Source organism: Pelophylax lessonae, assembly GCF_965119305.1.
Source record: "Pelophylax lessonae genome assembly, chromosome: 4".
Taxonomy (NCBI): domain Eukaryota; kingdom Metazoa; phylum Chordata; class Amphibia; order Anura; family Ranidae; genus Pelophylax; species Pelophylax lessonae.
In genome coordinates, this window is record NC_138771.1 from 154,280,661 (window position 1) to 154,306,173 (window position 25,513).

At 42.9% G+C, this 25,513-nt stretch overlaps 1 protein-coding gene across 1 annotated transcript in view; it reads left to right on the plus strand.

Moving 5' to 3' along the window:
• SMO (smoothened, frizzled class receptor) overlaps positions 1–25,513 on the plus strand; it is a 69,852-nt gene that overhangs the window by 24,548 nt on the left and 19,791 nt on the right. The window contains exons 2-5 of the mRNA XM_082255297.1: positions 10,983–11,188; positions 13,897–14,106; positions 16,356–16,528; positions 20,295–20,514. Of these exons, the coding sequence (XP_082111423.1) occupies positions 10,983–11,188; positions 13,897–14,106; positions 16,356–16,528; positions 20,295–20,514 (809 nt within the window). The remainder of the gene's footprint in view (positions 1–10,982; positions 11,189–13,896; positions 14,107–16,355; positions 16,529–20,294; positions 20,515–25,513) is intronic.

A 25,513-nucleotide genomic window follows, 5' to 3' on the forward strand; every position in this document is an offset into this window, starting at 1 on the left:
CACACATGTAAACGGTGTTCAAACCACACATGTGAGGTATCACTGCGATCGGTAGAGCGAGGGCGATAATTTGGTAATCTGTAGACATTTTTAAAGTGTCACCTGTTGGGATTTTTAACCACCAAAATTTGTCACCATTCCGCGAGCGTGTGCGATTTTGAACATGACATGTTGGGTATCTATTTACTCGGCATAACATTATTTTTCACATTATGGGATAAAATTGGGCTAACTTTACTGTTTTCTTATTATTTCTATTTTTTTATTCAAAAAAGTGACTTTTTTCCAAAAAAATTGCGTTTGAAAGACCGCTGCGCAAATACAGGGTCAAAAATAGGCTTGGTCTTAAAGTGGTTAAACACCCTAATTTCTGTAAAGGAAGTAAATTAAACTCTCAAACAAGCCAATGATGATAAACTGACCGATCAGCCTGCTAGTCACACATGTAACCACACAATCCCCCCTAACAATTACTGATATAATCACAATGACAGCCTTGAACCTTGACATGCTGTATACTGGACAGGAGCACTAACCATTCTAGCGCAGTACCTGCAATAACTGCAGCAAATGAACACACAACAAAAACATTTCACAGGTCAGAAGTGTGAAAAGTGAAATATAAATGAAAGCACTAGAGACGGGAGAGTGAACTAAAAGGGATGACTAAAGTCTGACAGAGCACATTGCGCAGGGGAGACGCTGACACAGAGGAGACTGAAGCAGACAGAACAGAGTGATGTCTATGTACATTCCCATCCCTCAGAGCTTTCACTCACCCCTAGCCTGTGATAATGAAGATGATGAAGGTCCTGTTGGAGAGGCGTTGACCGCACTATTGGGCCATGGTAGCAGCTTCAGACCCGCTGCCTACCTGGCTCATGGTGGCAGGAACAGTGTCTCTGTGGGTGTCTGAAGAAGACTCGGGCCTCCTCGTCCTGCGTATTCTTTCATGGTAGCTCCTGCCGCGTCGGCCTGTGTGCTGACACTTCCAGTCAGCGGTCCTCCTCCTCTTCTGGCGCCTGGCAAGTCCCAATGGCCACCGGTCCCAGTGGTGATGTGATGTTCCTATGGTCTTGCTGCAGGTCCTGGTCTGCCTACAGATAGATGAAATGTTTCCTGGCTGACCTCAGGTAACCTATTACCATGAGTATACAGGGCACCCCCTGGTACTTCAGGAATGAGAGGCACAATACAGGCTCAGAGCCCACGGATGAAAGTGATGATACAGCTGTCACCACTGAAAACTGAGATGGGAAGAAATTAAATAAAAGACAGAGGCAAGCCTTCCTCCAGGGGAATTAGTCCTTTGAAGTAGTTCATGAAGTAGAATATCCATTCTGGGCTGAGTGCAGGTCAAAATATCCAGAAGGAAGGCTGAGGAGAATCCCAGCGGTGTCAGCTGACAGACCTGAGGTAAATGCTGACTCCGCCCAGTGACAGGAGAGGATATAAGTAAAAGGATACACTCATTGGCTAGATGTTTCCCGCCAAAAGATTTGTCACCAATCCAGGGCTCAGCAGCTGAGGTAAATCTTCCTAGCAACAGCAGGCAGCTTGTCAGCAGCCATAGAGAGACATGTACTTAACAATCATCATAGCCATCTGTTTAAAGAAAAAAGTATTTATAAAACAAATGGGTGTTATGGGTGACAATCCCATGGGGCCACTTCTCTATTTATTTAATTCATTTGTGGCCCTGACATTCTGCTGACTTCCATCATCTAGTCATGTACAGGCAAAAATGCTTTTTTATTAGTGTCATTGCACCTGATTAGGGATTCTTTGAAAAGTGAAATATCACATTTTCTAAGCTCTTGGGAAAATTCTCATGCGCAGTGCAACTTCCCCTGGAAAGTGAACATCCTATTTACCTTTAGTGCTGGTTCACACTAGTGCGACTTCTCATTTGGCACATTCATTGTGAAACAATGTAAAAGTGGCACATTCATTGTGAAATAATGTAAAAATGTTGCATTCATTGTGAAATAATGTAAAAGTGGCACATTCATTGTGAAATAATGTAAAAATGTTGCATTCATTGTGAAATAATGTAAAAGTGGCACATTCATTGTGAAATAATGTAAAAGTGGCACATTCATTGTGAAATAATGTAAAAGTGGCACATTCATTGTGAAATAATGTAAAAATGGCGCATTCATTGTGAAATAATGTAAAAGTGGCACATTCATTGTGAAATAATGTAAAAGTGGCACATTCATTGTGAAATAATGTAAAAATGTCGCATTCATTGTGAAATAATGTAAAAGTGACACATTCATTGTGAAATAATGTAAAAGTGGCACATTCATTGTTAAATAATGTAAAAGTGGCACATTCATTGTGAAATAATGTAAAAGTGGCACATTTATTGTGAAATAATGTAAAAGTGGCACATTCATTGTGAAATAATGTAAAAATGGCACATTCATTGTGAAATAATGTAAAAGTGGCACATTCGTTGCTAAATAATGTAAAAGTGGCACATTCATTGTGAAATAATGTAAAAATGGCGCATTCATTGTGAAATAATGTAAAAGTGGCACATTCATTGTGAAATAATGTAAAAATGGCGCATTCATTGTGAAATAATGTAAAAGTGGCACATTCATTGTGAAATAATGTAAAAGTGGCACATTCGTTGTGAAATAATGTAAAAGTGGCACATTCATTGCTAAATAATGTAAAAGTGGTACATTAATTGTGAAATAATGTAAAAGTGGAGTGGTTAAGATCTATCTGAATTTGGTGCACATGTTGCTGTCAGAACCAAAAATGTTGCAAATGCTTCACTAATTTGGCACAATACATTAGCAAGAGGGATTAACACCGGAAAGTGGCACAGCAGCGTTACTGAATTCCCCCCATTATATTCAAAGGTACCTATTCTCATCAATGCGAATCAACATGGTGCGACTTTGGAAAAGGTTCCTCTGCTACCTTTGGCGCAATTTACAGTGTGATTTGGCCCCAATAGAATCTCCAAAGTGGCATCAAAGTCACATTGCATAATTGCACTGAAAATTGCATCGCATAAGTGTGAAGTTAGCCTAAGTAAATCAACCCCTGTCTGTCAAAAGTGTCCAAAATAAAAACAATGTAAGACCTAGCTACCAATTAGTCTTTATTTTGTTACTCTTGTAACATGAAACTAGATTGTTTGTTTGTTACCCCAACATTTCATATTCCTGATATGTTCCTGCTGTACCATGTACTTGTATGAAAAAGTAATCTCTTCTTCTCTTTGTATTGCTTCCTTTGTGTGAAATCCCTGCTGTTCCTTCCAGTCCCTCTGCTTTCCTATTCGAAACTGACCAAGTCACCAAACTAAGCAGGAGAGCACACCGTGGTCGGTCCTCCAGCTCTGCTGGGAACTCAGCCTGCTCTCCTCCAAAGATCAGACTTGTCCTGCTGGGAAGCATTCACTTCCCATTCACTGGGAAGCTCAGTGTGCTGCTGCTTCTCCTCCCCTCAGCTCTTATGCAGCTGAGAACAGGGAATGTGATCACTTATAAAAAAAAGGGAAACAAAATATTTATAATGTTTTTTTATTTGTATACAAAAATGTTTTGCCTTTAATTCCTATTTTAAACTGTTGTTTTACAAGGTGATCATTTACAATCACTTTAAGAATCTGGGAACACAGACAGTTGTATTTCTTGACACAAGGCCACATCTGTGTCATTCGTTCCAAGAGTCCCGAAATTCTGTGTATCAGGCCCAGTATTACCAGCTTTTTGTGTATCCAAAGAGTTACACCTCGAATATGTTTGCAGGCGGCTTTTTGTTTGCATTCCGGCTATGTGTTCAGGCGCCAACACACCTTGGCAGAAGAACCAAACTAAAATAAAACCTAGCTTCTTTATAGAACAATGAATTCCACAGGCAAGACACACACACATGTACAGAAGGCCTTTAAAATTGATATAATAAACTGTTTTCAGTGTTTGTGTGTCTGTGTGTTTTTAGGGGAAGGGGTGATGTAGCCATACTGTGTCGATGTGAATATACAGCTAAAGGCCTCCCTGCTCACGCCGTCCTCCAAGCTGTTTCCCAATGTTTCATACATCAGTATCCAATAGATAAGATTATTGCAATAACCAGATGTTGTGTAGCACCCTTGTCTTTATGCAACGTTGCTGTTAAATTTAGTTTGCTGAGCCTTAACTAGCTTGGTTGTAATTATCCTGTGATTAATTGGACTTCCCTTCTTGACCTGGTTTGACTGTGTTTCTCCCTTCCGTCAGTAGGTGGCACTGTAGCCTCTGGCACTAGAGTGAGAATTACAGTTAAACAAACTGTTAATGTCCATGTGTCCCTCAGCCAATCACAGTGTCACTACGGCATTGTGGGGGATCTTATTTAAAGGATGGGAGGTCCAATGATCGGTCTCTTCCCGCCCGGACCCCCCTTGGGGGAGGGTGTGTGCTGCTGTTTGCTGCTGACTAGGCCTGAAGCCTGAGGCCTGGTCAGATACCTGGGATTCTGCTGAGAAGAGCCAGCGACCCACAAGGGAAAGATCATCCACAGACATCCAGTAACCTGTGTGAGTAACCTGCTTGTATCTTATGGAGGACAGCTGTCCAGACAGTACAGACCACAGAAAGGGATTGTGTCTAGTGGAGAGAAGATGTCTCCCAGATCAATCTGAAGCTCATGGATACCTAATAATTCTCAAGGCCTGCTATCCTGTACCGCTGTCTGAATACCTGTCTTTTGCAATAGGAGTCTGCCTAATAGACTGTTCTTAAAGGGTGTCCTGGACCCTACCCCTCTCTCCCCCGGTTTATTCTTGTCCTGTTGAGAAGAAATAAACTATTTCTTTACTTCAGCATAAAAGTGACTGGCGCCCAGCATTTATTTTACCTGCATCACTACCCACCATGCCTGACAATCCACACCCACAGGAGGTATGTAGCCCTCTCTGCCTCTGAAGGTCATCACTAGGCCCTAGGGGGTTCTGGGGGTCCGCTACAGTAGTTACATTCACAGCTGTGAAGTATATCATGGAAAACTTTCAGGAATACTCATATGGCAAATTATACCGCTGTTTCCAAAATTTGGATGATATTACTAAGCACTAAGTTTGCAGCACAAAGTGACATCACTGGTTTGTAAAATATATAGTTTATGGATGATGTCATTGTTAGAATTATGCTTTATGCAACCACTTCTGGACCAGAAGGATTTGCCACCTTAATGACCAGACCCTATTTTGCGATTCGGCACTGCATTACTTTAACGGACAGTTGCGCGTTCGTGCGACGCTGTACCTAAACAAAATTGACGTCCTTTTTTCCCACAAATAGAGATTTCTTTTGGGGCTATTTGATCACCTGTGCGATTTTTATTTTTTGCGCTATAAACAAAAAAAAAAGCGACAATTCTGAAAAAAAATATTTTTCACATTCTGCTATATAACATTAACAAAAAAAAAATGTAAAAATCAAAATTTTTTAACATTTTAAGCCAATTTGTTTTCTGCTACATATTTTTGGTAAAAAGAAAATCGCATCAAGTGTATTTTGATTGGTTTGCGCAATAGTTATCGTGTCTTCTAACTACAGGAAAGATTTATGTAATATTTATTGTTTTTTTTTTCACTAGTAATGGCGGCGATCTGCAACATTGCAGTGGACAGATCAGAGCCCTAACTGACACTTTTGGGGGGACCAGTGACATTACTACAGTAATCAGTGCTAAAATTATGCACTGTTACTGTAATAATGACACTGGCAGGGAAGGCGTTAACACAGCGGGTGATCAAGGGGTTAAATGTAAGCCTAGAGGAGTGTTTTTAACTGTATGGGGGTTGGGATTTTGAAAGGATCACAGAGACCTGTGATCCTACATAGAAGTATCACAGGGGCTCTGTGATTATTCCAGAGAGAAGAACGGTCAGCTGTGTTTACAAAAGCTGACCGTCCTCTCTCAGCGGGGAACGATCGCGATTGCCCAGCAGCAATCGGAGCCACCGGCCCTGTGCTTTGGAGTCCCCACTGCCAAGTGGGGGAGGGAGGGAGCCGCCAGCGGCGCGCGCTCGCCCCCTAGCTGCAGGCACGTGACCAATGTAGAGCTACGTCGGTTCACGCAGGAGGGCCAGCCTGCCGTAGTAAATCTGCGGCGGGCGGTCCTTAGTGGTTAAATGTTATATAGTCATGCTTAATTTAATGTTGGAGTTATACTTTAAATTCTACTGAAAATCTCTCCCTTTGCAGCTTAGATATTTTTGCTGTTGAGGATGTAAATTTCCTCTCGTTATCTGAGTTGTGAGAGCATTTCTGTTTGCACGGTATTTTGCTATTCTGAAATGTTGTTTCATGAGTTTGCTTTCCTGTTGTATGTACACCCATTTCCTTTCCAGAAAGGTATATTTTTAAGTGTCTCTTGTTGACGTTTATGGTAAAGGACTTTCTCCTGTTATGCATGATTCTATTTGTATTATATGTAGAATATGACATGTATAGACTGGAAATATATCCTGTGTATATCCTGTTTTTTATATTGTATATAAGACCCAAAAGACTGGAATTAAAATAAGTAACCCATTCACATAGTTGCCAACATTTAAAAAAAAATTCCAGGGACACTTTGCAGCACAGCTATCAATTACCACACCCACTTCTCTGAATCTCCGCCCACTCTGCATAATTAATCTTGCCTACTTATCAGATTATAGAGTCTACTCCAATATAGAGAGAATTACAGGAAATTAAAAAGGGAATTTCAAATTTAACCACTTGCCGACCGGTCACGTTGACCGTACTGCGGCAAAGTGGCTCGATATCGTCCAGCGACGTAGACCTACGTCGCTGGACTCCTTCCCTTGTGGGCGGCGCGTGCGCGCCGCCGGAGGCTCGCTCCCGCTGTATTCAGTCACAGCGGGAGTCGGGCCAGAGGAAGAGAGGCGGTGATCACCGCCGCTCTTCCCCGATCGTCGGGGAATCGAGTGTGGAGATCCGCCCGCTTGTGTAAACAAAGTGGGCGGATCTCCTAAGTGACAGACAGGGTCAGATTTCAGGGTTCTGCATAGCTGAACCTGCGATCTGTGCCTGTGTCCAGTCCCCTCCCCCCACACACGTTAGTAAGCACCAGGCATACATTAACCCCTTGATCACCAATAAAAGTTAACCCCTTCCCTGCCAGTGTCATTTTTACAGTAACAGTGCATATTTATAGCACTGATTACTGTAGTAATGTCACTGGTACCCCCAAAAGTGTCAAAAATGTCAGTCAAGGGTCTGATCTGTCCGCCGCAATGTCGCAGTTCCGCAAAAAAATCGCAGATCGCCGCCATTACTAGTTAAGAAAAAAAAACAATAAAAATTACATAAATTTCCCGTAGTTAGTAGCTGCGATAACTTTTGCGCAAACCAATCAAAATACGCTTATTGCGATTTTTTTTTTTTTTTTTTTACCAAAAATATGTAGAAGAAAACAAATTGGCCTAAAATGTTAAAACATTTTTAATTTTTACATTTTTTTGGGGGGAATTTCATATAAAAAAATTTGAAAAATATTGTTATTTTTTCAAAATTGTCGCTCTTTTTTTGTTTATAGCGCAAAAAGTAAAAATCGCACAGGTGATCAAATACCACCAAAAGAAATCTCTATTTGTGGGGAAAAAAAGGACATACATTTAATTTGGGTACAGCATCGCACGACTGCGCAATTGTCCGTTAAATTAACACAGTGCCGAATCGCAAAATATGGCCTGGTCAGGAATGGGGTAAAATCTTCCGGTCTTAAAGCGGTTAAAAATATGCTCATTGAGAATTTTTTTGTCAAAGACATGTAGCTAAATACATTTTGGCCTAAATATATGACAAAAATTGAATATATTGGATATTTTTTAACTGTCAAAGTAGAAAAATATTGTTATTTTTTCAGAATTTTTGCATTTTTTTATTAATAGCCCAAAAAATAAAAAGCGCAGAGGTGATCAAATACCACCAGAAGAAAGCTTTGTTTGTGGGGAAAAAAGGACGTAAATTTCGTTTGGGCACGGCGTTGCATGACCACGCAATTGTCAGTTAAATTCGCACAGTGCCGAATCGCAAAAAGTGGCCTGGACGTAGGACAGCAAAATCCTCCGGTGGTAAAGTGGTTAAGGCCACAGTACTAGCAGAGTTGGAATAAGTCTCCCATTCAGCTGCACTACTTCTGCGTAACATTTACGGGCAGCCCAATTAACAGGCGCTTCCAGGGACAATATAAATTACCTGGGATAGGCTCCTATTTGCAGAGACTGTCCTAGGAAAAAAGGGATAGTTGGCAAGTATGCATTCACTATGCTCTTGAGTGTGAGTGAGTTGCTTCCAGGGCCCTGAAGTCTGGACGTGTAGAATGGAAAGATATGCCACCAAAGATTAGTAGAGACTACACAGACAGATAATATTGAAAGGGATAAATCCCTTAGGTAGAAAGATACAGTTGAAGATTTGGGATAATCTTTTAGTTATAATAAAATAATATATAAGGCAATATGTACCACTAACTTGTGTTATATCAGGTATAGTATTCCTTTAGTCATATATGTGGGGGAAAAAATAACGTCTATTCAGAGTTTAGGATGGCCTTAAGGATTAGGTGTGAGTTGTTCCACATCACTTGGTAAAAAATGACTATGGAGATCACTTCAATGTAAATCTAACGGAAACGTATTATCATAAATATGACCTACCCAACCATCCCTGTAATTTCTAATATTTGTGGGATATCCTCAGCAATGTATATGTATTATAACTGTATGTACTGTGTGTATTTATACCGATCAGCAATATCTTTATGACCACTGACTGGTTAGGTGAATAAGTGAATAACATTGGTTATCTGGCATCAAAAAGTAGGTAGGATATATTAGGCAGAAAGTAAACATGTTATTCCTGAAGTTGATGTATTGACGACACAGAAGAATAAATTGGCATTGCAGTTTGTTGCCTATTGGGCTATGTAGCTGCAGACCAGTCAGGGTGCCCATGCTGACACATGTTCAAAGCCAAAAGGTCCTAAAGTGGGCATGTGAGCATCAGAACTGGAGCATGAAGCAATGGAAGGTGGCCTGGTCTGACTAATCATGTATGTGTGTGTGTGTGTTAAAGCCCAGGGAACTTCTGTCAATTTTTCTATTGCTGCCTGTACTGTCTTGCTCTCCTGTGACTGTGCAGTTTTCATCCCATATGGCAGCCTGTATGTAACAGCAGAACAAGAAAGTAGTTGTCATTGAGACAGAAATACACAGACATTCATATTACCAACCTTGGTTTTATTTCTTTTTCCTCACTGCAGAGACTTCCTCTCAATTTCTGTTGAGACAGGAAATGATGGGAAATGTCCCCAGCTGGAGCAATATAAGAAAAACATAACATGGCTTCTATCCTTTACCTGCCCTCACCAAATGAAGAAAAGGGTTTGGCTGGCATTGGGCTTTAAAGGAAAAATACAGCCAAAGCTCATTTGGCTGTACTTCTCCTGTGGATCACAGGAGTGCAGTTGGTTCTGCACTCCTGTGACCCATTTTCAGCAGACAACGGGCTGAAGTCTGCTGTCTGGTGTTGTCGCAGAGCTGGTCTAGGCAAGATCACGACAATGGAATCTGGATCCCCCCACATTCCAGAACCGGCCCCCGTCTTAACCTCTCAGAAAGCTGCTGAGTGCCTGATTTGGCTTCTCCCACCCCCTTCACAACCCAGAGTTCCATTAAGTGAGGGGGGGCAGGACAGAGAGTGGTGACTGACAGTCACTGCTCTCTGCTCACGGAACCCAGAAAACCGAGCGATTTGGTGGTGTTGGATCGCTCGGTTCTCAGTGTTAGAGCCAGCAGGGGACAGATGCAGCATTGGAACAATGCTGCATCCACCTAGGTAAGTATGATTGTGAAAAAAAATCCCATACATCTGTTTTAAAGATGCATTATTACTATATTATTTATTTACAGTATATAGCAAAAACAGTTTGCATTGTACTTCACAAAATAAGAGGAGACAGTAAAGAGGATTAAAAGAGAAGTATGGAATATATAAAAAATAAAAACCTTAAACTCTCACCTAGGTGGATGCTGCATCCGTCCTCCGCCGCCTATGCACGAGAACTGATCGATCAAACAGAGCTGATCACTCAGTTTTCCCCTCTGCTCTGAGCAGAGAGCCATGACTCTCAGTCACCAGCTCTGCTCCTCTGGCGCTCACTGGAGTGCTGGGCTGAGGAGGGACAGCTTGCTTCGTCTCCCAGAGGAGCAACTGAGAGGCTGAGCCAGCTGCCAGTCCAGGCGTTTGGGTTGATCCCAACCTTAAAGGATCTTTCCCCAGCCTAGACCAGCTGATTAACATCAGGCAACAGCGGGCATTAGCTGTCTGTCTGCCGAAAACGGGTCATGGGTGCAGAATGAACTGCACTTCTGAGATCCATAGGAAAAATAGGGCCAAAATGCTTTGGAACAGGTGCATCTGAGATACTACCAACTGTGTAATGCCTGGTGAGCCTCAAGAACACAGCACATCCTGGGAAGTCTCTGCAAACCTCCATGTACAGTCCATGCAAAAAAAGGAGAGAGGCTGGTGCCATGGAAGTCGGCTAAAATATTGTTTTATTATTTTTTTTATTAAAGATGAACAACAGTCAAAAGAGCCAACGCGTTTCGGCCATCGGGCCTTAATTATGGCTCAAAAAAGCTTTAGCCCTACTTCTCCTTTAAGAGGGCCCCAATATTCAAGGGCAATATTAAAATAAAAAGTTTCAAGTCATGGTACTGCATTAGAATGGTTCTGATTCTTGTATGTACATAGCACAAAAAAACGGTTAAAAATGTAAATTTTTATTACTGATAAAGATGTTTTTTCACTGGATTTTTCAGTGGATAGAGATGTATGTACCTTGTTAAGAGATCACTATCTGTCCCAACTATATAAAATAAAGTATAGCGTTTGTAGATCAATGTGTTCTTCCAGTTTCACAAACGACTAATGTTTTTTTCTCTGTGTTAGGCTTACGGAATGCCCCGCGCTGCTGGGAGGCCATACAACCACTCCTATGTGCTGTGTACATGCCAAAGTGTGAAGGGGGCAAAGTAGAGCTTCCAAGTCAAGGTCTATGTCAGGCTACACGTGGGCCCTGCGCCATTGTAGAGCGTGAGAGGGGCTGGCCAGACTTTCTAAAGTGCACCACAGATCGATTCCCAGAGGGCTGTCCGGTAAGCTACCAATCATAATTATGTTCGGAAATATCTTTCGAGACGTTGAGAAAAATTACCTGTAAAATTGTATTTAATTTTTTTTAAGCCATTTAAAAGTTTTAAAATATAACTTGTTTATTGAGTGATTGTTGAAAATAGGATTTTTTAAACTTGTCCCTGTACATTATTTATTCAGATGCTCTTGTGTTGTTTAGGAGAAAAAAGATAAAGGGGTTCTCAAATATAAGTGTGCCGTAAGACTCCCATTGTTTAAAAAGAATGGCTGTGTGTGATATACTGTATATGCAGCTACAAGGTGAAAGACATAATGGTCTTTGTTACTAGAACACAGGAGTGCTTATTACTACTAGTATTAGTATTTTTTTTTGCATAAGAAAACTCTGCTAAGAACTGACTATAACAGTACTTTTAGTCCTCGTTTACACGGATGGCTGAGGTGCTGCTGTTGGCCGAGCCATAAGTTGGCAATGTTAGTAGATGTTGCCATTGTTGAGGCATGGAGTGGTAAAAGTGATGCTTCACATCACACTTGCCAGGCAGAACCACCACTAAATATGACCCATGCATGTAATGCACAGGTAATACAGGCAGTGAGAAGACTACACATTGTCTCTGAGCCGCCTGTCAAATGCATTTGAAAAGTGATCCATCACGAACCACCTTTCAGAGGGGAGGTAAACACCACCACACAGCCAATTGTCCCCACAGAGCAAATGTTAAGGCCATGTCTTGATAGCATGTCTGCACAAACTCTTTCATGCTTCATTGTGGTAGTACTGTAATGTTTTAGGATGAAAAGATGCTGGCTGAACCTACATTGCTGCCCTTTGCACTTTTGCCATTTCCACCAGATCACTGCGGTCAGCGCTCTCATCCATTGGCCAAGAGTGCAGTTCGGGAGCCGGTCGACAGACCTTTTTAAGTCATAAACCTTTGACAGAAGATGGCCAAACCGGCTGCCATACACAGGGGCAACCAGGCCGACATTTAGCCTGAGTGTACTAGGTTTAAAACTCAGCACTGATTTTCCTACCTAACAAAACAGCTGCTCTTTTGGTTTTATAACACAATCTACTACATGATATAGAACAGTGTGGTTCTTAACATTTTTTTGAATCACTGACCCTTTTAAGAGTTTGATGAAAGCTATAGATCCCCATGCCAGAAATATTCACATAAACACAACTTTGCATGCAATGAATATATGTACTTTATTTTTCGAAATTCGATTGCCTCATACATATATGGCATTCACAAAGTTTGAATAAATTAAAAAATCTTAACAAAAAAACTCACTCTTTTTCATGCAAAAAGTAATGCCCACTCATTACAAAAATGAAATACTATCATCTTGTGCAAATTAAAGAAAATAGTTTTAATTCTGCTCAAATCTACTACAGTACTACCACTATTACTACTAGAAAATAAGAGAAAATAAGATGGCAGTTGTGCAGAAAATGTTGATACAAATTTAAATAGTACACATAGGCCAACAACGAGTCAAGAGACGCTTAGCGGTAGGCGCTATAAGCAGTGGCAGTGTGCGTTTTCTTAAATTTCTTTTAATGGGAAACCATTGATTGGGACGGGGGAGGGCTGTATAGTGAATGTAAATGTTATTTTTTTTTATCTGACCTTCACAGACCCCGGAAACCTGTCCATGGACCGCAGGCTAAGAACTCCAGCTGTAGAAACTAAAGCCTAGTACACATGGACCAAATATCGGGTGGCATCGGCCAGTTCACAAGATACCTGCCGACATTTGGCCCGTGTGTACTGCAGCTGGTCCAACAAACCGACAGGCCATTCAGCCGGCTTCTGTTGATGGGGCATGACCGAAAAAGGTCTGCCGATCGGCTCCCAATCAGTACTCTAAGCCAATGGCCAGAGTGTTCTGTGGGGGGGGGGGGGTTGTCCCCCTGTCAGAACACAATAGCACATCACGGGAGATCTATGTACTAACATCAGATTGTTAGTAAAGTTGGTCCTCTGGAGCTGTCATTTTTTTTTTCTTTCAGCCCTGCTGGGTTGAACGAAAGAAAACCTGCTGATGCGTACAGTACAAGGCTTTGCACTTCTGGAACCCTCAGATTGTGTTACTCAATAGGCAGTGTAAACTTGCTATGCTTCTTAAGCTTAGGCTACTCATACACACTTTTATCCCTATCAATAGATTTGTTCATCTATGCTAAGCATTGTAGATCGAGGAATCTCCCCTCTAAGCAGAGTATAGCAGGGAATCTCTTTTATCACCAGTAATGCCATCAGCCAGTCTGGTGGCTTCTTTTGGTTAGATGACTAGCTCATGGTTTTTCTTGAGGAGTGGGAGCAGATGGTCCTGCCATAATGACTGATGGCCCTCTAATCATAGCAGAATATCTTTCAAAAACCTTTAGCATTGTCAACATAATGAACAAGTAGTCTATGTCCCACCAGAATACAGCAGGCGCTACAAACCTTTGGCTTATTGGCATAATGAGCAGAGGTTCTGTAAAGAGTTGCAAGGAATCACTAACAAGTTCATGAAGTTTCTAGGATGTGCTTTCCTGCTTTTCCTGAAAAAGCTTATTGTTTACAGAGCTCAAAGGCTCAGGCTGACCTTTTAACACAAGTGAATGAATTACCCTTCTGCGTCTCTGTTCTCTCTGTCCTCTGCTTAAGTCCATATGTTTTTCTCCGGTAATGAATTGTTGTACTTTTTACAGAATGAAGTGCAAAACATCAAGTTTAACAGTTCTGGGAAATGTGAGGCGCCCTTGGTCCGCACGGATAACCCTAAGAGTTGGTATGAGGATGTGGAAGGCTGCGGCATTCAGTGTGAGAATCCGCTATTTACCAAGAAAGAGCACCGAGAAATGCATGTCTACATTGCCATATTCAGTTCAGTCACCATATTTTGTACATTTTTTACACTGGTAAGTTAGACTACAGATATTTAAAATTTAAAGAATAAATCAGCTACTTTATCAAGAAGTGGAGTTGTTTTCTACAGCCCGATTCATCTTTGCTTATTTAATGAACCACGGTCATGTAAAGGATGTGCAGATCAACCAGCAGTTTGGTCCATGTATGGATGGAATCCATTGTCCAATACACAAGTCCTATAACTGACTTGAAGTATTCGCCTTCCAAATTGTGTTTCTATGAACAGATTGTACATTCAAACATCATCATTTTCTTAATATGCTCTAATGTTGCTTTAGACCTACTCAACTTTTTTTTACCCCAGAGGAACCTCTGAAAAAATGTTTAGGTCTCCGGGAACCCGCACTCAAATCAGTGCATTGTTGGTCACTATGGTGGTCAGTAAGGAAAATGCCCTTACATTGGTGATCAGTGGGAAGAATGCAACCTTTACAATGGTGGTTAGAGTGCCATCCTTACAGACAGCCATATAGATCATTAGTGTCATGATGCTGGCATTACCAACTGGTCTTGGCCCTGGAAGTCTGCAGGCCCCAGCAAATACGAGATCAATCAGCCACAATCCAAGGAATTCCTAACAATCTCTGGAGGTACCCAAGGATTCCACGGTGACATCCTGGTTGAGAATAGCTGCCCCAGACAAACAATGTCTATTGCTATGAGATGCTGACTCATTTATATAAAACTACACAGTACTGTATGTGTATGTTTATGTTTGTGTATGTATGTATGTATGTGTATATATATATATATATATATATATATATATATATATATATATAAAATTACACTGCTCCAAAAAATCCTGGATATCTATACTGATAAGTAGGTAATGATGCCATGAAATTTATCAACCTACAGAGGGCTAAAATCAAAGTGAAAAAATGATGCAGCAGGCTAGTCCATTTTGCTGAAATTTTATTACAGCAACTCAAAATGGTACTCAGTAGTGTGTATGGCCCCCACATGCTTGTATGCATGCCTGACAATGTTGGGGCATGCTCCTAATGAGACAACTGATGGTGTCCTGGGGTATTTCCTCCTAGATCTGGACCAGGGCATCATTGGGCTCCTGAATAGACTGAGGTGCAACCTGGTGGGGTCTGATGGACTGAAACATAATGTCCCAGAGGTGTTCTATTGGATTTAGGTCAGGTGAGTGTGGGGGCCATTCAATGGTATCAATTCCTTCATCCTCCAGGAACTGGCTGCCTACTCTTGTCACATGAGGCCCGGCATTGTCGTGCACCAGGAGGAACCCAGGATCCACTGCACCAGCATAGGGTCTGACAATGGGTCCAATGATTTAATCCCGGTACCTAATGGCAAACAGGGTGCCACTGTCTAGCCTGTAGAGGTCTGTGCGTCCCTCTAATGGATATGCCTCCCTGGACCATCACTGACCCACTACCAAACTGGTCATGCTGAACAATGTTACAGGCAGCATAATGTTCTCCATGATTTCTCCAGACCCTTTCACGTCTGTCACTTGTGCTCAGGGTGACCCAGCTCTCATCTGTGAAAAGCACAGGCAAACATTTTTGGAGCGGTTGCGGTAAAATTAGTTTTTAAAAAATAATGCAGGAGAAATATAATGTCCCACAATGCCCGGTAATGATAGAGGAGACCATAGAGTGTCCAGCTGTCACTTCCTTCTATGCACCTCCTGTTTGTGCTGCTTGAAGATGGCTGACATTAATGTGTCTCTGTTGATCCAGGAGGTAGAAAACCAACCAGAATTATACGATCCCAACACCCCAAGCTACGGTGATGCATACAGAAGGCATGAGGCATGAATTGAAATATGTGAACTGGTCTGTGCAAACAGTTGGGAATCATTTTTCTCCAAAGGAGAGAGAGAATAAATGTAACATTCACCAAGAAGCCACACTTCAAATTGTTTATTTCCTTTAATGTCACTTGTCTTTAAAAATAGGAGTGTGTGGAGCGGTTTTAACGCGCATCAAAACCACACATAGGTAATCTAGGGAGCGTTTTAAACTCATCAATAATGCTTGTAAAACGCCAGTCTAAAGTCCATACTGAAGCTCATTGATGCCAGTCTAAAGCCCATACTAAAGCTCATTAATGCAAGCCTAACATCATACTAAAGCGTGTTAAAGCTATAGGAGCGTTTGTTAAGAGTTGAAAATGTAGTGTGAACAAGCCCTAACTCCTTTTATCCTGTTATGGTTACAGTTCCTGTTTGTGACTATGTATTTCTCTCCATTTTTTCCAGGCCACATTTCTCTCAGATTGGAAAAACTCTAACCGCTACCCTGCTGTGATTCTTTTTTATGTTAATGCCTGCTTTTTCATGGGCAGCATCGGGTGGCTTGCTCAGTTTATGGATGGTGCTCGTGAAGAAATTGTTTGCCGGGGAGATGGTACCATGAGACTAGGAGAGCCCACGTAAGTCCCGTTACAGAATAGTGCTCAGCTAAGCCAGAGGGTCAGCTGCACACTGCCACAGGTGTAAACAAGCTTTTATTATATCAAATTATTTGAATTGGATCTGGAAGCCTTGGCCTCAATCCAGAAGTGTAGCACAGTGTGGACATAACAAAAATTCCATTATTGATGGCCTTACATTTTCCTGTATATTTTGAGTCCCATTCCAGTACGTGCTACTGCTTGTTAATAGGGTAATTCAGACAACATTAGAGTTACTGTACATAGCCAAATGTTTGCAAGTAGCATTCCCGGTTCAAGCTTCATTTGCAACGGTTGGCCAGGGGTAGGGTCAATAGTCAAGGTCTTCCTTAGAGAGCAGTAATAGGCAAAATCTCTTCATAAACATATCCAAATCATTCCTTTTTCTATGGAAGAAGCATTCATATCTGCCTGTTAGTTTCAAGCCTTAACTATATGTAATATAATAAAATGCACGTTATTAAAGCATCCCGTTGCAAGTTTTTTTTTTTTTTTTAAGTCCCCTTACCTGTAGAAGAAGCCAGTATATACTTAGCTAGCCCATGGGGCTGCACTCCTCTCTATCAATACAGATGGTAAAAGGGTTTTAACCACTTCAATAGAGGGCACTTTTACCCCCTTCCTTCCTAGGCCAATTTTTAGCAGCACTGTCGCATAATTCCGTGGTCATGCAACACTGTACCCAAGATACATTTTTATAATTTTGCTCATACAGCTAGAGCTTTCTTTTGGTTGTATTTAATCACCACTGGGTTTGTAAATTTTTGCTAAATAAACTAAAGACCGAAAAGAGTTAAACATGTTTTTCTTTGTTTTGGTTAGAAAATTTTGTAAATAAACAATTGTTCTCCATAAATATAGACCAAAATGTATTCGGCTAAATTTCCTTGGTGAAAATAACCCAAATAAGTGTATATTATTTAGTTTGTAAGAAAGCTATACAGTCCACAAACTATGGTATATATTTATCCCAAAAATTGATGAATCCTGATGTACTGATGGCCTATCTCATTTCTTGAGGCCCAAAAATGTCAGGACAGTTCAAATATCGCCCAAATGACCCCTTTTTGGAATGTAGACAGTCCAAGGTATTCGGTAGGAGGCATAGAAAGTTTTTCTTAGAAATTGAAAAAAAAATGTTATTCATTTATTTTAGATTTTTTTTTCACATATGGTCATCAGTAGAACACAGCATCATCATATAACTAGTGTGGTAGTAATCAAGAATAGTGGCAGTATGAAAAAATATATATTTTTTTTGTTATATATTTTTTTTTTTTTACACACTTTGATCAGAAAAATATAATGTTACCATAGTAACACATTATGTTTGTTTATGGCAAAGATTTTCATTGCCAGCATTGCAAGCATTTTACTGAGTGAAATAGATACATTCAGTTTGTTTGGTTGTGATTAGCTGTGATTGGCCACAGCAAATCATATGGCACAGATCGCTGTAATTGGCCCAGTCTGTACCATGCAGGGCCGGACTGGGAAGAAAATTCAGCCCTGGAAATTAATTTCATACAAGCCCCATAGCATTATTATACCAGCCCAACAGCATAACGTCATTATTTTCTTTTTCATAAAAGGGAAAAATATGCATTTTAAAGCACATTTGAAGAGTGTATTATAGATAAGACAGATATGAAAGCATATAGGGCTTATATATATATATATATATATATATATATATATATATATATACGTACATGTACTATGGTACAGGAGGACATCTCAGAGGCTGCGGGCATGATACAGGAGATGCAGGGGGCTGCGGGCATGGTACAGGAGTTGCAGGGGCTGCGGACATGGTACAGGAGGACATGTCAGAGGCTGCGGGCAGGGTAAAGGAGATGCAGGGGCTGCGGGCATGGTGCAGGAGATGCAGGGGCTGTGGGCATGGTGCAGGAGATGCAGGGGCTGTGGGAATGGTGCAGGAGATGCAGGGGCTGCGGGCATGGTGCAGGAGATTCAGGGGCTGCGGACATGGTACAGGGTATATCAGAGGCTGCGGACATGGTACCAGGAGGACATGTCAGAGGCTGCGGGCAGGGTACAGGAGATGCAGGGGCTGCGGGCATGGTGCAGGGGCTGCGGGCATGGTGCAGGAGATGCAGGGGCTGCGGGCATGGTGCAGGAGATGCAGGGGCTTGTGGGCATGGTGCAGGAGATGCAGGGGCTGTGGGCATGGTGCAGGAGATGCAGGGGCTGTGGGAATGGTGCAGGAGATGCAGGGGCTGCGGGCATGGTGCAGGAGATTCAGGGGCTGCGGACATGGTACAGGGTATATCAGAGGCTGCAGACATGGTACCAGGAGGACATGTCAGAGGCTGCGGGCATGGTGCAGGAGATGCAGGGGCTGCGGGCATGGTGCAGGAGATGCAGGGGCTACGGACATGGTGCAGGAGATGCAGGGGCTGCGGACATGGTGCTGCAGATGCAGGGGTTGCGGGCATGGTGCAGAAAATGCAGGGGTCCCAGGCATGGTGCAGGAGATGCAGGGGCTGCAGGTATGGAGCAGGAGATGCAGGGCTGTGGGCATAGAACAGGAGATGCAGGGCTGCGGGCATGGTGCTGGAGATGCAGGGGTTGCGGGCATGGTACCAGGAGGACATGTCAGAGGCTGCGGGCATGGTGCAGGAGATGCAGGGGCTGCAGGCATGGAGCAGGAGATGCAGGGCTGTGGGCATAGAACAGGAGATGCAGGGCTGCGGGCATGGTGCTGGAGATGCAGGGGTTGCGGGCATGGTGCAGGAGATGCAGGGGCTGCAGACATGGTGCTGCAGATGCAGGGGTTGCGGGCATGGTGCAGAAAATGCAGGGGTCCCAGGCATGGTGCAGGAGATGCAGGGGCTGCGGGCATGTAGCAGGGGCATGGTGCAGGAGATGCAGGGCTGTGGGCATAGGACAGGAGATGCAGGGCTGCCGGCATGGTGCAGGAAATGCAGGGGTTGCAGGTATGGTGCAGGGGCTGCGGACATGGTACAGGAGAGGCAGTACTGTGGGCATAGTACAGGAGATTCAGTGCTGCGGGCATGGTACAGGAGAATCTCCTGTACCATGCCCGCAGCACTGCATCTCCTGAGGAGATGCATCTGCATCTCCTGAGGAGATGCAGGGGCTGCGGAAGAGTCTCCCTTACCTTTTGGTGAGGCGTCATACATTTAAAAGTGTCGCCAACATGTCATCGCGCATGCGCCGTCTGCCCGGGAATAGCTGAACGTGTACAGGCTTTCCTGAGCGGTGGCAGCGCATGCGCAGTGTGCATGTCGGGCCGGCGCAGACATTTTTTTTACAGGTATCAGCAGCCCCAGGGCAGGGGGACTCACCTGCCTACCGGGAAATTTCCTGGTATCCCAGTAGGCCAGTCCGGCCCTGGTACCATGTGATCATTGTGACCAATCACAGCTAGCAATACAATTGTACACAATGGATGGCTTGAAAGGAAGGACAGCTATTTTTGCAATTGTCATGTGGCCAGCTGTGATTGGTTACAGTGGTCACATGTTACCAGCAGAGGTCCGGTACAGTTATCAGTCATCGGCTTTGTCCAGTAGACACAGCTGGTGACCAATCACGCCGCAGTGCTGCCCCATTGGTGTATGCGAGGCTCGATCGGGGGGGGGGGGGGCGTCCTGCCCAGTTGTCATGGTTAAAACAAGTTTGCAGTGTCACTTTAAACTCATATGGCAGTAAATGCTTTAGTAAATGTTCATATTTTTCTGTTCTTTTTCTTTCTCAGGTCAAATGAGACTCTCTCATGTGTTATTATATTTGTCATTGTTTACTACTCCATGATGTCAGGAGTGATCTGGTTTGTTATGCTGACATATGCCTGGCATACCTCTTTTAAAGCCCTGGGTACCACTCACCAGCCCCTCTCTGGCAAGACTTCGTACTTCCACCTGGTCACGTGGTCTATTCCATTTGTCCTCACGGTGGCCATCCTTGCAGTGGCTCAGGTAAAACGACATTCACACTATGTTAAAGTACTAAAACTGGAGAGTGCAAAATATGGTGCAGCTATGCATAGTAGCCAATCACCTTCTAAGTTCAGCTTGTTCAGTTAAGCTTTGAAGTAGTGGGTATATCAATTGACTCTGTAGCATTCTGTGACATTAGTATTACATAAATGTTTTTACCTTCCAATCCTAAAAATCATGAAAACCTTTACTTAGACTAGCCTTTTTCAACCAGACTACTATTTTCTCACACAATACAGAGGTCTTTTTTAACATTTTACTTCTGAAGATAGCAGTTTTCTTCAGGGACCGGGGTGAAGATTACAAAAATAATAAAGAGTAAGACGCTTATAACATGTCATATTAATTCCCTCAAATTTGATTTATATAGGTTGCAAAAAGCCTACAGTTTGATGTTGGAGTGGAACTTTACCCATTGCCTCCAGCATTGCTCCTTTTAGTTGGAGCCCAGAGTAATCACTTCGTTATTGGTAACTCTCGCCCTCTCCTTGGTCTCAAAAACAAATTTGTCACGTTCTGTAAATAAAACATGTTTATCTTCAGCCTTAAATTGTATGTCTTGGCTCAGCTAAAGAGGAAGACTGACAGAAGCCTTAGGCTCAGTTCACACTGCCACAACTTGAAAGTCACACGACTTACAGTGCAACTTTGCCAGGCGACTTCAGTGCGACTTTGAAGTAATTTTGAACCAATTTCCGGGAATGCCTGGGTAATCTTCCTGTAATGTCTGATCCAGATCACATCAAGTAAGATTAGGATTCGACTTGGAGTCGGATAGAAGTGACCTTGAAGTAGTACAGAGCGACTTCAGTACTGCTAATTAAGACAGTTCTTTTTGACTAAAATGGGATTTCACATGTCACGCGACAAGTCGGATCACAGGTCACGGCAGTGTGAACCGAGCCTTACAGTGTTGAAATTTACAGGTTGCTGCTGCTGAGGGAGAAAAGAGAGAATATCAGAGAGCAGTGCTGGGACAAGGCCATCCAGCGCCCAGGGCGAACATGCCAAACTGCGCCCCCCCCCCCCCCCCGGTTGTGCATGACCAATCCCAATCATTTTACCCATGCCTGATAACCACACTTGATAATTACACCTATGTATAGAGTGTAAAGGTCAGGACTGAATAATTTACCCCTATGAGGCATTTCATATATGCATGCATACATACAAACACTCAATATATACATTAAACCACCAACTTATGTACCTGTCTGAGCCAAATGTCTTCCCTGAATTTTTTTCATAATAAACGTTTAAAACCCAACTTCAGGAAAAAAACAAAAAATCAACCCTTGCAATGGGGCCTGAAAAGTCCCAGTATATTCCTAATACTAGCATGTAAAAAAAAAATGGTTTCATATTCTCATTGTGTGTATGGGACTTTTTTATTCTAGGAACAGAGGATTAGGGTAAAACCACTTAGTCCCGGTTCACACTGGTGTGATGCGGGAAACCCTGCTATTCAGTGCCGGTTCTCGCATTGCACCAGAATCGCACAGTGGTTTACACTGAGATCTGCAAATCTCTGGGGGGTGTCAATGTAAAGGTAATGATGACACTTCCAGATTGGTTTGCAGATCACAGTGCAAACTGTGAAATGGTGCAGGAATTGGATCGCATAGGTGTGAACACCAGGGGCGGACTGACAACTCATGGGGCCCCCGGGCAATAAGAGATCATGGGCCCCATGTGTCCCCGCCCACACTCAAGCCACACCCACACAAAGCCCCGCCTACATCTTGCACTGCCCACATTACATTTGTTTGTCACAGAATTTCTCTACACTATGTTCAAAATAAATGTATATTATAGAAAAAAAAGAAAATAAACTTACATTAAATAAAGTGCAACAATGGTACATTTCCAAAATTAAGCCCCGGTTCACACTACTGCGTGTGCGGGGTTTGCATGTCATGTCGGAGCGCACTGCTCCGACATGACTTGCGATCAGCTGTGCGGTGCGAGTTTAGCCATACAGTTTGTATGGCTAAATTCGCATCGCACCCGCAGCAAACACGCACAGGAGGCATTTTTGCTGCCGCATCAGGATCGGATCGCACAGCGGTTCACACTTGTGCGATCCGATCCTGTGCGAACTGCACGATCGCACTGCGATATGCGATCAAACTGGGGGTGTCGTTAAGATTACATTGACACCCCCAGCGGATCGCATATGGCAGTGTGAACTGCCGGGGGTGCGTGTGCGATGCGGGAACAGGCTGCGAATTCGCAGCCTTCCCGCATCGCATATATGTGAACCGAGCCTAAGGTTTTCATGAATTAACACAATATAATAGGTGCAACCAATGTCTTCTTAGCTGAACAGTTTAATAAAAAAAAAATACAAAAAATAAAAAGCTCTGACCAGCATGTTACAAAATGATGGCCCTAGAATTGCTCTCAGTGCGACGTTCCCGATGATACCATACATATGTGCCACCATTATTGTTCACATATGTGTGCTCATCCTACATAGCCCTCTACCTGGATGTGCTTTACAATCATTTTTTTAACAATTTTTATTTACTTTATATAATTTTCACTGACCACCAATGTAAGGGGGCCATTCCTCCCAATCGACCACCATTGTAAGGGGAATTCTTCCTACTGACCACCAATGTAAGGCACATTCTTCCCACTGACCACCAATGTAAGGAGCATTCTTCCCACTGACCTCCAATGTAAGGAGCATTCTTACCACTGACCACCAATGTAAGGGACATTCTTCCCACTGAACACCAATGTAAGGGACATTCTTCCCACTGACCACCAATGTAAGGAGCATTCTTCCCACTGACCTCCAATGTAAGGAGCATTCTTACCACTGACCACCAATGTAAGGGACATTCTTCCCACTGAACACCAATGTAAGGGACATTCTTCCCACTGATCACCAATGTAAGGGGCATTCTTCCCACTGATCACCAATGTAAGGGAAATTCTTCCTATTGATAACCAATGTAAGGGACATTCTTCCCACTGACCACCAATGTAAGGGACATTCTTCCCACTGATCACCAATGTAAGGGACATTCTTCCCACTGACCACCAATGTAAGGGACATTCTTCCCACTGAACACCAATGTAAGGGACATTCTTCCCACTGAACACCAATGTAAGGGACATTCTTCTCACTGATCACCAATGTAAGGGACATTCTTCCCACTGACCACCAATGTAAGGACCATTCTTCCCACTGACCATCAATGTAAGGAACATTCTTCCCACTGACCACCAATGTAAGGAGCACTCTTCCCACTGACCACCAATGTAAGGAACATTCTTCTCACTGACCACCAATGTAAGGAACATTCTTCTCACTGACCACCAATGTAAGGGGCATTCTTCCCACTGATCACCAATGTAAGGGACATTCTTCCCACTGACCACCAATGTAAGGGACATTCTTCCCACTGATCACCAATGTAAGGGACATTCTTCCCACTGACCACCAATGTAAGGGACATTCTTCCCACTGACCACCAATGTAAGGGACATTCTTCCCACTGATCACCAATGTAAGGGACAATCTTCTCACTGATCACCAATGTAAGGGACAATCTTCTCACTGACCACCAATGTAAGGAACATTCTTCCCACTGATCACCAATGTAAGTAGCATTCTTCCCACTGACCACCAATGTAAGGGACAATCTTCTCACTGACCACCAGTGTAAGGAGCATTCTTCTCAGTGACCCCCAATTTAAGGAACATTCTTCTGACTAACCACCAATACAAGACATATTCTTCTCACTGACCACCAATGTAACAAACATTCTTCTTACTGACCCCTAATGTAAGGAGACATGCTTGTCACTGACTCAATGTACGGGACATTTTTTTCATTGACCCCCAATGTACGGGGCATTTTTTTCATTAACCCCCAATGTAAGGGACATTCTTTTCATTGACCAATCGGGATAACTATTATTGAGGAAACTGACCACCAGGCTGGAAAGTTATTAGGAAAGTGTGATTGCTGGTTCCACCAGCTTAATTTCCAGCGAGTCCATTTAGGGGAAATAGTGGTGCACAGGAGGTGGGATCCCCACATGTGGACACTGAATACACGCAGTTATTGGATAGTGGCACTTTTTTGCACGTTTGCACTTTTTCTTGTGACTTGGGAAGATTCACTATGGACAATTTTTTTTATAAAAATGTTTTTTATGGACTAAAAAGATTTTTTAATATTTTATTTATTAATTTACTTATCCTTGATAGGGGAGGGAAAAAGAAGAGAGAGAGAGGGAAAGAAAGAGAAAGAGGGAAAGAAAGAGAAAGAGGGAAAGAAAGAGAAAGAGGGAAAGAAAGAGAAAGAGGGAAAGAAAGAGAAAGAGGGAAAGAAAGAGAAAGAGGAAAGAAAGAGAGGGAGAGAGGGAAAGGGAAAGAGGGAGAGAGAGAGAGGGAAGAGAGAGAGAGGGAAAGAGAGAGAGAGGGAAAGAGAGAGAGAGGGAAAGAAGAGAGAGGGAAAGAGAGGGAAAGAGAGAGAGAGGGAAAGAGAGAGAGAGGGAAAGAGAGAGAGAGAGAGAGAGAGAGAAAGAGAGAGAAAGAAAGAGAGAGAGAGAGAGAGAGAAAGAGAGAGAGAGAGAGAGAGGGAAAGAGAGAGAGAGAGAGAGGGAAAGAGAGAGAGAGAGAGAGAGAGGGAGAGAGAGAGAGAGAGGGAAAGAGAGAGAGAGAGAGGGAAAGAGAGGGAAAGCGAGAGAGAGAGAGGAAAGCGAGAGAGAGAGAGGAGAGAGAGAGAGAGAGAGAAGGAAGAGAGAGGAGAGAAGAAAGAGAGAGAGGGAGGAAAGAGAGAGAGGGAAAGAGAGAGAGAGAAAGAGAGAGAGGGAAAGAGAGAGAGGGGAAGGAGAGAGAGGAAAGAGAGAGAGGAGGGAAAGAGAGAGAGAGGGAAAGAGAGAGAGAGGGAAAGAGAGAGAGAGAAAGAGAGAGAGAGGGAAAGAGAGAGAGAGGGAAAGAGAGAGAGAGGGGAAA